At 43.9% G+C, this 16,668-nt stretch overlaps 1 protein-coding gene and 1 pseudogene across 1 annotated transcript; both read right to left on the bottom strand.

Annotated features, from left to right (window-relative positions):
- Window positions 1-2,193: 2,193 nt before the first annotated feature.
- Window positions 2,194-4,149, bottom strand: LOC125532523 (annotated as a pseudogene).
- Window positions 4,150-7,254: 3,105 nt separating this feature from the next.
- On the bottom strand, window positions 7,255-9,218 carry LOC125535689 (putative 12-oxophytodienoate reductase 5). The gene is made up of 3 exons (XM_048698783.1): window positions 9,074-9,218; window positions 8,503-8,948; window positions 7,255-8,088 (listed from the first exon to the last, which is right to left on the bottom strand). The coding sequence occupies exons 1-3, from the start codon at window positions 9,130-9,132 to the stop codon at window positions 7,505-7,507; spliced, it is 1,089 nt and encodes a 362-aa protein (XP_048554740.1). The 5' UTR covers window positions 9,133-9,218; the 3' UTR covers window positions 7,255-7,504.
- Window positions 9,219-16,668: the final 7,450 nt, after the last annotated feature.

Below are 16,668 nucleotides of genomic sequence, written 5' to 3'. Positions count from 1 at the left end.
TAAAAACATGTGATTTTTTAGTGTAAAGTAATTTCTCAAGAATTAAGCCTCTGTTGGTTTACTGGAATTTTGTAGGAATTCTATTGGATAAGATTCCTATAAGAAAATTTTCTTCTGTGCCCTTTGATTTGAATAGGAATGGATTCCTATTCCCGTGTAGGTTTGATTCATATCCTTCACATTTCAATGGAATTTTTTTTAACTAGGTTCTACGGAAAAATTTATATCCTAGAAAAAATTGTTATCTCCTTTTCTATGGACCCCGCTAGCTAGCAAACGGTCGCCGGCTAGGGAGGCATTTTATGTGTATTCGGGTGGCAGTTTTGAAAACTGCCGTCGCAGTTTCTTTTTTTGTTCTTTTTAGTGTATTTTTCAAAGAAAACTTTCACCCTTAGATTCAGAACATAGGGTTTTGGGGGTGTTCGCCAGGAATTGCTCCCTGGGGAACGTCAATTAGATAAGATTTTCATTTCCTATACGAATTAAGATACATGTCATCTTATTTTTAATTATTTCCCTATTCCTATGGTATTCCTATCCTATAGAACCAAAGGAGTCCTTACCAAAGAAAGCTAGTAAAGGAGTAAAAAGTAAGAAATACTCACATCCAGCGTTCCCTCACATTTGCTTCATTTCTGGTTTTTCAAAATAAAAGTTAAGTCGATCTTATTTGTCCTATGCCTCATTAGCATATCCCTCATATGAAACATGTCAAGAAAGACATTTAATTAAAAAGGTCTTTGTTAGAAAGTATGGAGTAGTACTTCTTGAAGTACGCAATCTGCCTTTGTTATCTACAATGTATACATTTGCTAATTTTGAGCTTTCAACCATGTTTCTTTCATAGACAATAGAGTTCACAAAAAACTTTCTGATGAAGCATGTCTAGGTTTATCAATAGGCCATCTCAGACAATACAGTATATCTTGGGTTTATAAATAGTTCACAAAAATCACCGACAATTAATATGGATCGGAGGGAGTAGCCTGTTAGCTTCTATTTGCCTTATTGATACAAAAAGGGAAATGGGGGTGTATCTGGTGCACTGGGACAATTGGTGCTACCGGTGCACCAGTCCCCGTTGCATATTAAAAAATGTTTGAAATTTTTCAAAAAACAGTGCACTGACTCGACATCAATGTATGTTGTCGCAAAAATTCAAATTAATATTCAAAACATTGCTCGAGATATAAAAATAATAAATTTGACACTGAATAGTACATAACACAAGTTGGGCTTCAGTGTTGGCCCATTAGCATATTGTGTCAAAATTTTCATTTTTATATCTCGAGCAATGTTTCAAATTTTGATTTGAATTTTTGTGACAATATACATTGATATTGTGTCAATCCACTATTTTTTTTTCAAACATTTTTTAGTGTGCACCGGGTCCAGTGCACCGGTAGCACCAATTGTCCTAGTGCACCAGATACGTTCCCAGGGAAATGGAATTTACTTGATGTAATATTGGCGAGTGGCTTCTGTTATTGAGGACCTAACGCAGCATTTGCTTTACCAGTTGCCTGAGTTCTGGATGTGGTAATGAATAAGTAGCTTACAAGTGACACATCTCCATGAATGCACCAAGTATACATATATCAACTATCCCATCAACAGAGCATTTCTAGCACGGGCATAGTTTGCTACAATGCTTGTTTACCATTAAAAAACGTAAATAATGGATGATTTGACAATCGCGCCTCCTTCCTTTATTCATTCTGCTCCACAATAGAACTTCTAAAAAAAATGCTGAAACAAAGCGAACTACTCTGTACGAATCATTATTACGTATACATAGGAGTTGCAGCATCAGATTTTTTTTTTGTTAGAGCCGCAAGGAGTCTTGGCATAGGGGTGCATATCAATCTCCTGTATACCCTTGAGGACCCGGACCACTTCACCCATCATTGGGTGGTCAAATTGACTATCTTGGATGCACCAACATGCAACTTTGCAAACCCTTTCGGTAATTTTATTTTTGATGTTCGTTGTACTGCCATGATTGAAAATGAATAGATCGGATATTTTCCGGCAAAAGAAAGAAGAAGTCGTTGTGTAATTGTGGATCCACCAAATCTTCACATCTTCACCATGAAGCTTGTTGATGGCTTGCACGGGGAAATATTCATCATGTTGGTAACCGGTGCTGTTGTCGTTAGTGTTATGTGATGTTTCAAGTGAGGAATTCCTCCTTCATGATATAATTTCCAGCAGGACCATGCTAGAGCTATAGACATCGGCTTTCGGTGTGATCGCCACTCCGCTAAGCCACTCTGGGGCAAGATAACATATAGTTCCTATGAATGAAGTCCGAATTCGGCTAAAATCCCTCCCCACAAACGTGGTATAGACCAAAGTCGGCAACTTTACGAATAAATGACGCATCGACAAGTATGTTCTGTGGCTTAATATCGCAGTGTATGATGCACTCGCAACAACTCTGATGCAAGTAGGATAGCCCTCTGGCAACTCCTGGGGTTATCTGATATAGTATGTTCCAGTCTAGTACATCAACATCAACATTATTGCTCTTCTTAAACAGATGCCATCAAGGGACCCATTTGACATGTCCTCGCACACAAGTAACCTGTTCGCAATAGAAACTAATCAATTTGACTAGGTTAATATGTTGGATCAATCCAACTGAGCTCACCTCAGCCCTGAGCTGCTTCTCTCCTTGACGGGCACCATCAATCCTTTCTTAAAGGATCGATATGGTTGATTGGAGGGGGGGGGGGGTAGGCAACTAGCAATTTTTAGCTCTTCTAAGCAAATTAGGTTTATCAACAAATAGGTTGTCTAGATATGCAACTAGGTGAAGAATCTATATGATGCTAACAAACAATCGCAACACAAGCAAGCAAAGGATACAACACAATAGCTTGCACAAATTAAGGTAAGAAATAATCACAAGTGGAGTCGGTGAAGAGGAGGATGTGTTATCGAAGTTCCTTTTCTTTAGGGGAAAGTACATCTCCATTGAAGCGGTGTGGAGGCACAATGCTCCCCAAGATGCCACTAGGGCCACTTTATTCTCCTCACGCCCTCGCACAATGCAAAATGTCGTGATTCCACTAGTGATGCCCTTGAAGACGGCAACCGAACCTTTACAAACAAGGTTGGGGCTCTCTCCACAACTTAATTGGAGACTCCCAACACCACCACAGAACTTCACCACAATGTAATGTGGCTTCGAGGTGAGCTCTTCCATCTAGGGTGGCCAAACACTTGGCTCCGAGGTGAGCTCTTCCGTTTAGGGTGGCCAAACACCCAAATGAAATCCACATAGGAAACTATGGGGGAATCAAATTTCCTTTGGTGGAAGGTGATGACTCTATGTTTTATGCATTTTAAGAGCTCATTTATTGCATGTTCTCTTCATATATCATGTCCCGTTGAACCAAATATATGTCCATTATGCATGATTACCCGTTTTTCACTTATCACTGTGAGCATTGCACATTTGTGTATATATTATGTTTTTATTAGTTTCCTTTATTTTCTTGTGTCCATAGGTGTATTGGAGTAACCTAGGACTAAGCACGATGAAAGGATCAAGGATGGGTTCAATACGCAGTCAACCAGGGTCAGAGTTAGCCATTTTGAAGGTCAGAAAAAGTGATTTTTCGAAAGTGCTCTAAATCAAGATCTAAGACCAGAAATGTATTGGCATCGTTCATACGAATCCAACGAGCCCAAGAACGTCAAATTTTGACTTTGTATAAAGAAATGGCGACCGTTTTACCGGAGGAGATTATAGTGGGCAGTCATTTGAAGTGTAGAAAGCTCCGAAAGTAGCCCTTCCAGAAAGGGTTCTGCGCCAATTTTGTCCCAAATTGTTCCCATGAGATCCTTGGCTCATAATGAAGGGATTGGGAGAAGATAAGTCCCATCTTGAGCCCTTGGATGACGACATCAATGGATGAGATACCGGGAGGCCTTCATATAAGCACGATCAACCCTAGTCGCCGCTATCTCCACATTCATTCATCCACGCAGCCGTCATCCCGCTCCATTGTTGCTCCAAGACCACCTCCATAGAGAAGAGAAGAGGAATAAGAAGGGGTGCCTCGACCATGCGCACCGACCTTTGGGTCGGAGCGGTCTTAACCGTGGGCACACCATCATCATCAACACCGGTGCCGCCATGCCCCCTCCTCCACCGGCTTCACGTCGGCTTGTAAATTGCTCTCTCCCACTATGATGTTTGAGTAGTTTTGTTAGTTCTTGAGTAATTGGATGAACCCTTGCATGATTGGTACTTTATTGAATAAGCGATCATATATTCTCTTTATACGTATTGCATTGTTTGTCTCGTGGTGTTGTGAAGGGCGCCCACACAACATTAGCCACTTATGGACTTAAGGTGATTTATGTTGGTGAGAAGGGTAGTAGTTGTGGAGGGTAGGTAACGACAGTCCTATTCTCGTTTCGTCCCTGATCATTGCAATAGGGATTATTGGAGAACCCTAGAACTTAATGTCCTGACCACGGGGAGTTCACTCCCCTTAATCATCGTTCTGATAACCAGAGTGGGGAAGCACGGTGGTGGCACAAGTGTACACGGTAACCCGAGTGTGGATGCGTACTTTAATGGCTCCGCCCAAGCGAGATCATATACAAGTGGCTTAGTGATATAATTAGAGAGCCATGGCTATCATGTGTTATGAGCATCATACTTGTGGTGATGACTCTAATTCCCTTGAGAATGTTTACTACTCAAACACCGTTTCACGTAGTTTAGTCCTTTTAATTTTCTGTCTTTTTTTTGATAGTTTAGTAAACACTATACTTTTTATCTGTGTTCCTAGCAACTTACTAAAGTAGGCTATTTCCAAACTACAGTTTGGGTGCGTACGTAACATAAGTGATAGCATAGTTGTGGGGTTTGTAATTCTTTCATATTTGCTCCCTATGGGTTCGACATTTCACTTATCATGAAAGTTCTACAACATCCCTTTGCACTTGCAAGCCATCAAGCATTTTATAGCACCATTGACGGGGAGTATAGCGCTTGGTTATTACCTACCCGCTTGCATATAGTTTATTTATGTCCATTGCTATTTAACAACCAAAAAATGTCTTGTTTTGAGATATCTTATGCAGAAATTAGAAAGGCTACAAGGAAACAAAACGAAGAAAGAGGACCAATATATGCTCAATAACGATATTCATTTAAAGTTATTGAAATGGGTGATACATTGGAGGCATTGGATTATTAGCTAAATGTATATTTTCGTATCCATCATCGTGTGAACATTGTAAGACTAATTGCCATATGAGCTTTAGCTGTAAACTTCACCCTAACCCTGTTGTAGCTGCATATAACCATGAATGCTACATATTTGATCTTGTTGCAGCTATTGAGGACTAATGCTCTATTACAGAACATTAGAACTGATGAACAGGGTGAAGGAGCTCTCTCTACAACATAAAGAGGTCTTGAAATATATGGTCTTGATGGAGAGTAGTTATAAATGGTGTATTACTAACAACCTCCATAATGCCCCTTTGATTAAAGATTATGAGAAGTGTACTGCCGCTTCCCAAGCCTTTATGTTGTAGGAACATAACCTCATAAACAAATCCGAGGAGATAATCGAGCAATGGGAGAAAATCTAGGGGAGCACTTTCCAAGAAGTCTGTCTAGGAGATAAGCCTGAGAAGGAACATGGAGATGAAGGAGGGAACGACCGCCTTCCAAAAACTCCTACCGATCATGGTAAATTATACAACTTAAACTATACAACTAGAAACTACAACTATCAAACTAAACTAGCTAGAAACTAAAACTAAAACTTCAACTATCAAACCCCTATCCCTAACCCTAGTCGAACGTGGCGTGCTGCCATGGTTACCCGTGTGCGTGGTGGCCGTGGCCGCAGGTGGCGACGAGGATTGCCGGAAAGAGAGGCGGGGACGGCGACGTAATACCTGCTGGAGCGGAGGGCGAATGGGTGGCGGATCGAAGGCAAGGGCGGCGGGGACGGCGGATCGAGGGCAAGGGCGGCGACGAGTACGGCGAGGACGATGGCGGTAGCGGACGGCGATGACTTCGTGCGCAGCACCGCGGTGGAGGGCGAGGGCCGCGACGAGGGCGAGATGCGGGAGAGAGTGAAAGTGAGAGTAAGAGTGGGGTAGGGAGGGGAGGGGCGCGCGGGTGCAGATAGTGCTCAATACGTGCGACGGACGCACCAGATGACCTGCCACCGCTAATTTGGGATGGCGGGCGGCAATCTTCAAGTTGAATTTGGACAATCAAGAGCTAACCTATGTGTGGCAGGCACGATTGGATGCCTGCCATAGCTAATATCAGCATAAAAAAGTAATCGGTTCCAAACATTCATCTATGGCCCGCCCGCCACTGATGCCTATAACATCAGTGGCTGGTACGCCTAGTCACTCGCCACAGCAAGTGTTCATAAAGTAGCCAAGCTCAACGGTGCTTTTTCGTGGGGGGTAATGTATTTCGCCCGCCGCTGGTATACCGATAGCTCGGGCGGTCATGTTTGTGTCACCCGCCACTGCTGCTTCTCCTAACTTGCAGTGGCGGCGAACCAATCTGTGGTTGGATGGTTAATTAGAGGGACTGTGATATCCTTAGCCCATCAGGGTTTCAATCCTGGTGCTCTCATTTATTTCTGGATTTATTTCAGAATTTTCGGCGATGCGCATTCAGTGTGAGGAGATGTTCTCATCGACTAAGAGGTGCCTACGACTACTTTGTAAATTTCAAGATGATATGCCGGCTCAGTCTTTCGGAGGTGCTCATAGGGGTAGGGTGTGTGTGCGCGTTCATAGGGGTGAGTGTATCCGTGTATATATAAGCGTTTGCGTCTGTATTGTGTTAAAAAAACTTGCAGTGGCGGGTGCCTCATCCTGCCCGCCACTTTTTTTAGTTAACCTATAAAGCTTTTTTCTAATAGTGTGCCACCCTTTTTCCAATAAACAGTATGGTCTACACTGTTTTCTTTGGTTACTTAAACGGAAATACATGTAACTACAAATTTGCACTGAAAATATAAGGCTAGTTTTTCAAATAAAAGACTAATAATGGCATGCATGCTTGATTCGAGCTCGTGCAACCTAGGACCCCCTCTGACTTACGAAAAATGATTGTCTAGCAAACGACTTTTTCTGGAATATGTCCTTTTACTGATTTTTATTAAATGAAAAACATAGTTGAAATAGTGTACTATCGAAGATTACAGACCTGAACAAGTCTTATATTTTGGGAAGGATAGAGTGGTGCTTCTATAAAAAAAACTTGAACACTTACACTATACAAAAGTTTATTGCTCGACGAAATACAACACTTACACTACCTCTGAGATCTTTATCCTCTACGTGCGCTGGCCCCAGGCTCAGCCACACCGTCCCGGGATTGCTCAATTCTGCTACTCGCTAGCTCTGAGATCTTAAAAAAAAAATACAACACTTACACATAAATTTAATTATGACCACAATTAATTGCGTCGTCGAAGAAAGAGAAGTTACATCTAAATCATTCGAGGAAGGGGTAGTCGGTATAGCCAATGACGGGGTCACGGGTGTAGAAGGTCATCCTATCATACTTGTTCAGATCCGCACCAACCTCAAACCTCTTTGGCAGGTCTGGGTTCGCTAGGAATAGTCTCCCAAAAGCCACTAGGTCAGTGTACCCCTCGACGACCACCTTGCCCCCTTCCTCACGGTCGTACCCACCATTGGCGATGAAGGTACCTTTGAACGCCTCTCTGTACGGCAGCAACCGCTTCGGCACCACTCGCCGGCCATCCACGATGGCCATCCTCGGCTCGATCATGTGGATGTAGAGGATGTCGTGGTCGTTGAGCTTTGTAGACATGTAGAGCGCAAGAGAGTGGGGGTCAGAGTCGTGGCAGTCCATGTAGTCGGCGAAAGGGGAGAGGCGGATTCCCACACGGTGGCCACCGACCTCCTTCACAACAGCGTCGACCACCTCAAGAGCGAAGAGACACTGGTTCTCAAGACTACCACCATACTCGTCGGTGCGGTCATTGACACTATCCTTCAGAAACTGCTCAATGATGTACCCGTTTGCACCGTGGATCTCCACGCTGTCAAAACCTGCGACAACCAAGAAGTGAATTGCTTTATCAATCTAGAATACATGCCATTTTAGATATCTTCGGCACCCAACTTTCACCGCAGTATTTTATATAGACATGTTAGCAAATACTAAGGCTACTTTCTAAAAAATATAAATGTGTAATTTGTACCTAACAAAAGTAAATAAATGTACAAATTCAGATCTTCAAAATAGATTATGAAAAATATCTAATGATACAATTTCTACTTCACTAAATAATTTGTTAGTTACTCCATCTGTAAAGAAATACAAGAGCATTTAGATCATTCTTTTTATGCAGGGAAGTAGTTTCCAAAGAAAGGAAAAATTTAGCTGAACTTAAACTTTTTTTTTCTAAAACATACATGCTTGTCGTGTTGGCGATATCAACAGCATATATACGTGGTACGTACCGGCGTCGATGGCGTTCCTGGCGGCCTTCCTGAAGTCGTCGACGATGGCAGGTATCTCTTCCACCGTCAGCCTCCTCGGCGGCGAGAACTCCTCTAGCCGGCCGTCGAAGGTCATCTGCGGGCCGACCCCCTTCTCCGTGCTCGACAGCGGCGCGGCCCCGCCGGGCTTCAGCTCGAAGGTGGACACACGGCCGACGTGCCAGATCTGGCAGAAGAAGAGCGCGCCCTTGGCATGCACGGCGGTGACAATGGGCTTCCACGCCTCGACATGCTCCGCGGTCCAGATCCCTGGGGTGTGGGTGTAGCCCCGCCCCGTGTCGGAGACCACTGTGGCCTCGGCGATGAGCAGGCCGCCGGCGGTGGCGCGCTGGGAGTAGTACACGGCGGCATGCGGCTGCGGCATGTTCGTATAGGAGCGCTGCCTCGTCAGCGGCGCCAGAACCACCCTGCAGCATCGTTGCATCAGTATGGTAGCCGGCCGGCCGTCGTTTCAGCCATGCATGATCCATGACCATGAGTGATCGAACATGTACAACATGTGGCTGACGTTTTCAGCGGATGGTTTAGGTACCTGTGGGCGAGGTCGAACTGGCCCATCTTGTACGGCGTGAGGAGAGGGATGGGCTCCATTGCTGATAGCTGAAGCTTTTCTTGATCAATGGCGGAGGAGGAAGAAGACTCATGAGTGGTGTGGGGTAGTGAGTGGTGAGTTGACAGGACATCCATTTATAGATGATTGATGTGCAGTCACATACTATTCTCCCGGCTGCTAATTGAGCCGTCCCGATCGTCCTGCTTCGACGTCTCTCCCGCATCTAATCTCTCTTTTTTCTCTTTTCATTTCCTCTTGGCAAAGGCAAGGCACATACCAACAAAAGCGCCCGACTTTTCTCCATCATTTTCTTTTTTTTCAAGCGCCCGTCTTCTCAATTCCTGCAGGTAGCAGCCTAAACAGTGAAAATTAGCAACACATTCTAGAAATACTGCTCAGTTTAGGCCAAAAAGATTGCCATTTGTTTCATAGGTGCCAAGGACCCAAACACAAAACTGTTTTTGCACGTCACTCCGAGTCCTCCCCGGAAACATATGTCTGGTTGCAGCCAGCAGCCACGATCATCACAATTTTACTTCGTGCGGGCTGATGCCCTCATGGACGGCGTGATGACAAGGATTGCCAAGGGGCAAGTCACACTGTTTACCAATGGTACTAGAATGATGCACAGGGTCGTCCTGCCACTCGACATGACGAGGGTGCTGGTGCTGGAGGTAAAGAATATAAGATCGTTTAGATCACTACTTTAGTGATATAAACGCTCTTATATATCTTTACGGAGGGAGTATGTGCTGGGTTAGCTTATCTACAAGGAGAGCCTTCAATAAAGCTTCCATCAGGTGGCTCGATGGAATCATCCATCTGCAACTATGGTCAAGTGAACCACGAGGCTTCCACCAAGCTTGCCGGGCAGATCTTCCAACCCTGTCAAAAAAAAAAGGACGGATATTTCCTTATTTTAGTGACATCTGGCATTTGTGATACCATACAATTTTTTAAAATCCAACGCGCAAAAAATATTTGGTTCATTGAATAACACAAGTAAAAATTCAACTGATAGCAACACAAAAGATCAAGAAAAGCTGCCTACCGAAGTGTGACCACAGACAGGAATACTGGTTGACAGGAATACTATGTCAAGAAAATACTATTCAGGCGAAACCATTATTCGCCACTTCTTCCTCATGCTTGAATAATGCTAGTACACTCTAGACCCATGTGTACGTGTAAAGCTTTCTATTTCTCTAGAAAATTAGCTAGGATCATTGTTTGAGCCGGCAAGCAGGCATGCATGTATTTGGGCTCAAATTAACCTGCACAAGATCAGAAAGCAAGCAACTCAAAGTTCAGCTGGGAAGCTTTTCCTCTGTAGCATTTCCAAGTTGAGGACTAATGAAACAAATCATGCATCAATATCATATCTAAAATAATAGGCTGCCTCCTCTTCAATATATTGGCTGCATGGATGGCAGCACATAAACAAGCAAGTAAGAAACACAGAGAAGAAAAATCAACAGTCTGGTGTAGAACATGGCAAAGTATAGTGATGTAGTCCAAGTGTGACGAGACGAAATTCGACCAGCAAATGCAAGCCTCAACTGAAGTCTCAGCACCTTAATTTTGGAGAGGAGAAGAATGGGAGAAGAGAGACACGAACGGGCCTTCAACGAACGACAGGGCATGCTGTGCTGGGAATTCTTTGGGCCCGCCTCAGGCTATGAAGGTCACCGGCCCACCGCACAGGATAAAGCTTAGCGGATTCTATTATCCTAAAACAAACATGTTTTTCTCTAAAAAAACATGCTCCCATATTTAAATACACAAATTTAAAGTTTCAACAATATTTGATTCTCTTAAATGCTAACAAGCATGTATCTATAATCCCAAATCTCCTTGTGTATTTTGAGTCTGGATTTGTAATTTTGAAGGATTATAGACACATGTGTTGTGAACATTAACAAAAAATAACAGAATTTTTTTAGGGTTTGTAGAGATTAACACGTGTTGTGCTGTTCTAGAAACCTGGAGCCCTGTTCCTGTGGCCGTTGGCTCGTTGGAGTTGGCAAGATCAAGACGAGGAGGAGTTGCGCTCATGATTGATCCATGCATGCATGCCGCGAGCAAGCTAGCTACTTTTAGTCATAAGTTTCGCAATACGGAAGTACCAGCGGAGGCCACATTTGATGTTTTAATCCTTTGCCCGGAGTTTAGCCGGATCTGATGCTCGTTTCAAAAAAAAATCAGAATCTGACCCCTTTTCCTACCGCCGGGGTCCCTACCGCCGAGGCTCCTGGCGGTAGGCCACTCATTCACATCAGCGCTAGTAAACGTCCGTTGGTCCCTGCCGTCGATCCTACCGCCGAGGACCCCCTGGTTGTAGGATGTTTTACCTTACCGCCGGAGACCCTGCCAGCGCAGCATCAGTATGGTTGCCGACGATGGAGGAATCAAGGACTAAACCAGCCTGCCCTAGATACCTCACCCAAATCTTGCCTTAATTTTTTCAATAACACAAAATTCGCCCAATTCTGAAACAGTTCACATAATCCCTTTTTGCTAATGACTAGGAGCAAGAATAATTCCCGCGAGCATCGCGTCCTAGAGATTGAACTCCATCAAAACACTAGGCACACAAAAGAACCGGGGGAGAAGACAAACTATCCCAACTGATCTGAATCCAAGGCACTCAAGATACAACACTGCAAGTGAAGGGACTCTGCAAGGGGTTTAACTGGCCCAATAAATTCTACTGTTGACGCCGCATCTTCAAGCAGAGCAAGAAAGAATCGACAAGCGATGGAATTTTCACCTGGAATGTGTGTGCTGGCAGTTGCCATCCATGCTTCTCCGCCATGGCCTGATGGCCCCCTCGTACCTCTCCGCCTTTCTCCCTAGCTCAGTTATATATTGATTAGGTGATATGTAAAACATTTGATCATGAAAATAATTAATAAAGAAAAAGCATTAAACTCGGAACTTTTCTCAACAGCTCAGTTATATGGATGACTCGATATGTAATTTAAGGGGGAAAAAGAGTACAAACTAAAGAAGCATTTCCACTACAATGTACAGTAAAAATGAACCCTTGCGTCAACTCGTCAACCTCTCAATATTTGATAAAGTTTGGCCCGGCTCTATCAACAGGTTGGCTCGATCACTGCCACAGTAGATTAAGCTAACCCTTTCCTTTCTAAAGAGTAAGTGTAACAGACAATATTTAGCAGCTTGCCGCAATCCAATGCACATAGGTATTACATGATCATCTTAGGTGTGTGTGTAATCTTTAAACGTTCATGTGCGCACGACCTATATCACGGTATACTAACAAAGTAATCACAACAATCATATTAAAGTTAAAAAAATGATCATGCTTAAATTCTCAAGTAGGACAACATGCTTGAGGTAATCTTAACTGCAGGTTTTTCTCTAAAAGAACAACAGCTTTTCATACATTATTATCCATCAAGATAATTCCATATAAAATTATGATGGAAATCACCCATTTATAATCCCAGCGTCGGCATGTGTGGCTCGGGGCAGCGGGCCAGCGGCCTGGCATCAGGGATGGGCTCGATCTGGCCTCCATGGAGTTGGTGTGCTCCATTGCGGCCGAGTTTGTGTCTGTGTTCCTTGGGGGGGGGGGGGGGGGGGGGGTGCGTTCCACTTTCACCGGCCGGGGATGGGATGGGCTCCGGCGGCCGGAGATGGGGTGGGTGGCGGCCTGAAATTCAACAAGAGACTTAACAGAGGGGAAGTTGTGGGCAGTGGGGTTGTGAAGGAAGATGCGAGTCAGGCCCTCCTACTCACATGTCTATGACATAGATTGGCTAGTACATCAAAACTGTCGATCAATAGGCATGCATGGACGTGTGTACGTATATTAACATTTCCTGCCTATCTAAGCACTTCCGGTCTCACTCCCTTTAAAATCGAGCGATCAACAAAACCTTCCAATCTCAGCTCACGTACAAAGTTGCTCCTCCTAGGCAAGACCTGACGCGGCCGCCGGCGATCTGGACCCACGTGACTATGTCGACCTCAGCCAGACGGGCCAGCGCATGGTGAAGCTCTACTACAGAACCGACAATTTGTATCTAAGTGTAGCGCCCGTGTCGAGCTCGTTGTATATTTATTAGTCCTAGCGCTCGGTGTATGTGTCTCGGAATACAGAAGTGCCAACAGAGTGCATCAATTCATTTTTAATTGGTTTGGTCAACGCAATACTTACTCGTCGTAATAGGGGAGGGGGGCACTGCCCCCCTACCCCTTGTGTTGAAGTGGGCTTCTCGGATGCACACAGTGTCGGGCTAGGGACTGAATTATATTGACGCCAACATGGTCCAAACCTGGGTGGCCCTTCAGTCTGAAAATATCTACATAGTTGCCCGTGAACAATAGCCCCTGAGGTCCAGTAGGTTGGATTATTAGCCCTGGAAAGAGAACCAATCGTCGCGCATGTTCTTGAAGGCGGAGAGGTAGAAATTATCATTGCAAAGTTTGCACACGGCAGGCTGAGCTGCTATGAGCGCGAAGAAACGGGTGGTCGTTGATTATGCCGCTAGCGGTCCGGCCAACAGCATGGTCAAGATCGGCCATGAAGGCCAGGTACCTCAGCCCGGTCAGAAACTGGACCTCCACCTTCTCGCCTAGCTACGTCATGCTTGGACATACGTACAACGCATGTACAGATGGACTGATTAGATACAGGGCCGGTCCTGAGATTTCGGAGGCCTGGGGCGAAAGTAAAATTTGAGGCCCCTTGTTATAAACCTCTACAGAAAATAGAAGACCGGTTAAGGAATCACTAGGAAACCAAAACAATCAGTACAAAGATCAAGCGAAAAAAGACTCATAAATTACAAGAACTTTGTAAGCCTTTGACACAAGAAACAGTCATGTTTCAACTTGCAAAGGAACTCAGCTGGTGAAGTGTTGCCTCTGCGTGCTGCCGTCTGTTGGATTGGAAAACTTATAGGCTAATCCATAAGGGGGTGAGATGGAGAAACTGAAAGCGGTTCAAAATAAAATCATCTACAACGGCAATAGCCATTAATTTGCTAGGCAGAGGAAGAAGAAACGACGGCGGCTAGTGTTATGAGATGGATCCATCGATTTGAAATTGGATTAGTGCCTTTCACAATGAAGTAACCTAATAGTTTTTTTTTTCAGAAACAAGTAACCTAGTAATAATAGTAAGCTAGTTGTTGGGCTACGGATTGTGCACAGGGTCGGCCCCCCCATTGGGCCCTAGGGCATCACACTTCTTGCCCCTACCCAGGGCCGGCCCTGATTAGGTAGACCAGAAATTTTGCTGCACCAGAGCATCTCTTATCTTTTCATATTTGCGCAAGGAGCAACACTAGAGCTACCAACAAACACGAATAAAAGCTTTGTTTCCCTGAAATCCATGATCTACTACTTACGACGTGACTCCACACGCATACGCAAACAGAAGAAAAGGCACCATACAAGTGGTACTGTGTCTAGTTCTTAGTGCTAATAGAATTATTTTATTGGAAAGAAACTAAGTTGATGCATGTTAGAGTCGTATTTGGAGGGAAAAAATAGATTATGCACACCTAGCAACTGCTCCTTCAACTTTATCTTAGAAAAAAATTAAGCTAGAGATCCTTTGGTTTAAGAGTTAATTTCATTTTTTTACCCCCAAAATTAACGCTAGTGACAGAAATTGACCTCAAATCGAGATCCAGTCACATTTTAATACCAAAATTAAAGATTATTTCCACATTTTGACTCCCAAATTCATCAAATTGGATTTTACGGGTATTTTGTGCTAAGTAGACGTGCGATGTAGATGTTTTTTTTTTGCTTTTGTCATGTTTTTGGGCTATCATTCTAGTCCCTGTCTTTTTATAGAAGCCAAGGCTCATCTGCATCCGGTCAGAAAAAAAATACAAAAAAATTCAAGAAAATTGCATTGTAGAAAATTTATTGGGTGAGGTCCGGTCCAATTTTCAGATCGTTTGGACATCTGAGCAGCTCTCGGCAAAAAAGAAAGACAAATCGGGCCAGAATAGTGCATGAACAATAACTTTTTTTACAGATCCTGAATTTGTCTTTTTTGCCGAGCGCAGCTCCGGTGTCCAAATGATTTGAAAATTGAAGTGGACCTCACGCATAAAATTATCTATGGCACAAATTGTTTTTGGAATTTTCTAGTATTTTATTTTTTATTTTTTTCGTCGGCGTGGGTGCAGCTAAGCCTGGGCTTAGAAGTCAATTATCGAATCCCTCTCTCACTTTTTACAAAAAGCAACCGAGCCCTTTATTTTTCTCAAATCCCTAGTCTCTCTCATGTAGCTGACCGGCCCCCCTGCTCGGTGTCGAACGAGCTCTGCCGGAGGACCACCACGGGCAGCCCCAGGAGAACGGAGGCCCGGCGTCTATGGCGACCACCAAGCAGAGGGCAGTGGGGCACTAGAAGGCCAGGATCTTCGCCCTACACTTGTTGCTACCCTTTGTTGGACCTTGACGACGGGGACGAGTTCCCGTGGAGGGACGACGGCGGCTATCGGAGCCATGACTGGCGGGAAAGGGTTTTAGGTCATGGGGCTCCATGGGGAGGACGCGTGCGGCTTGTAGAGTAGTCGAAGATGAGTCGGGGAGGTAGGAAGGAGAGCAGAGGTGCGACTGATGGCCATGTGGTTGTGATGAATAAACTAATTAGTCTGCATCCCACGCTAACCACTGACCGAATTAGTTTAGCCGAGTGTATCCAAAATCAATAACTATTTTTCGTACAATGAACATGCATTCCCACATAGTAATTTAGTGATCGAATTATTTGAGCCACTCCTCACCATAATTGCACTAATTTATGTGAAGCAAGCAACAAGAATCATACACACGACACATACACAATCAACGAGTTTTTTACCCCATCTCTCGCGGTGGGTTTTTTCTCGTTGTTTTCCTAGCCTATCAGAGGCCAAGCTAAAGAAAAAGCTTGGGCGGACCGGACTAACGAATTACACATTTTTTTTTAGAACAACGAATTACACATAGTATTTGTACTTAAGGCCGATTTTTCCTCTCAACCATTCTATGGGGCGTTTGGTTCTGATGCAGGTATGGGCATGGCATTGAAAAGCCACTATTCATTAGAACCGATTACGGTGAGCTCCTCCAAGCAAAAGGGAAGGACTTGCATAACTTCACTAATGCTTACCATTTTCTTGCCACGTCCTTTTGCGAGAGGGGCGAGGACTCTACTTTTTTCTTGGGCTATTAAAATACAAACATATGTGACTAAAAATTGCATTGAAAATACAATGACACTTTTTCAGAAATGAAGAGACTAAAAGTCACCTATTTGAAAATGAAAGGAGCATAAGATATCCCAATGATAAAACTAACATTCTGTTAAGCGACCACGATACAGTTCCATGTCAGGTTTGATATGAGCTCGTATAACTTAGGATCTCCCTCTGACTTTTGAGAAATGATTGCCTTGCAAAAGAACCTTATGTCATATGCCCTTTTACTGTTTTTATAAATGGAAATAATAGTTGAAATAGTGTAGGGAGACTGTAAAAATTGTGTTTTATACTTTGGGATAGAGAAAGCAATGTTTCTACAAAGAGTTGAGCAGC

This window comes from Triticum urartu, chromosome 1 (genome assembly GCF_003073215.2).
Source record: "Triticum urartu cultivar G1812 chromosome 1, Tu2.1, whole genome shotgun sequence".
NCBI lineage: Eukaryota > Viridiplantae > Streptophyta > Magnoliopsida > Poales > Poaceae > Triticum > Triticum urartu.
This window is presented reverse-complemented; position numbering and strand designations above follow the sequence as displayed.

Excerpts from the sequence above, each read along its gene's own strand:
- LOC125535689 (XM_048698783.1), bottom strand. The coding sequence starts at position 9,132 with ATGGAGCCCATCCCTCTCCTCACGCCGTACAAGATGGGCCAGTTCGAC. Across the intron at positions 8,949-9,073 it reads CAGTTCGACCTCGCCCACAG|GGTGGTTCTGGCGCCGCTGA; the intron begins GTACCTAAACCA and ends ACGATGCTGCAG. Across the intron at positions 8,089-8,502 it reads CAGGAACGCCATCGACGCCG|GTTTTGACAGCGTGGAGATC; the intron begins GTACGTACCACG and ends TGGTTGTCGCAG.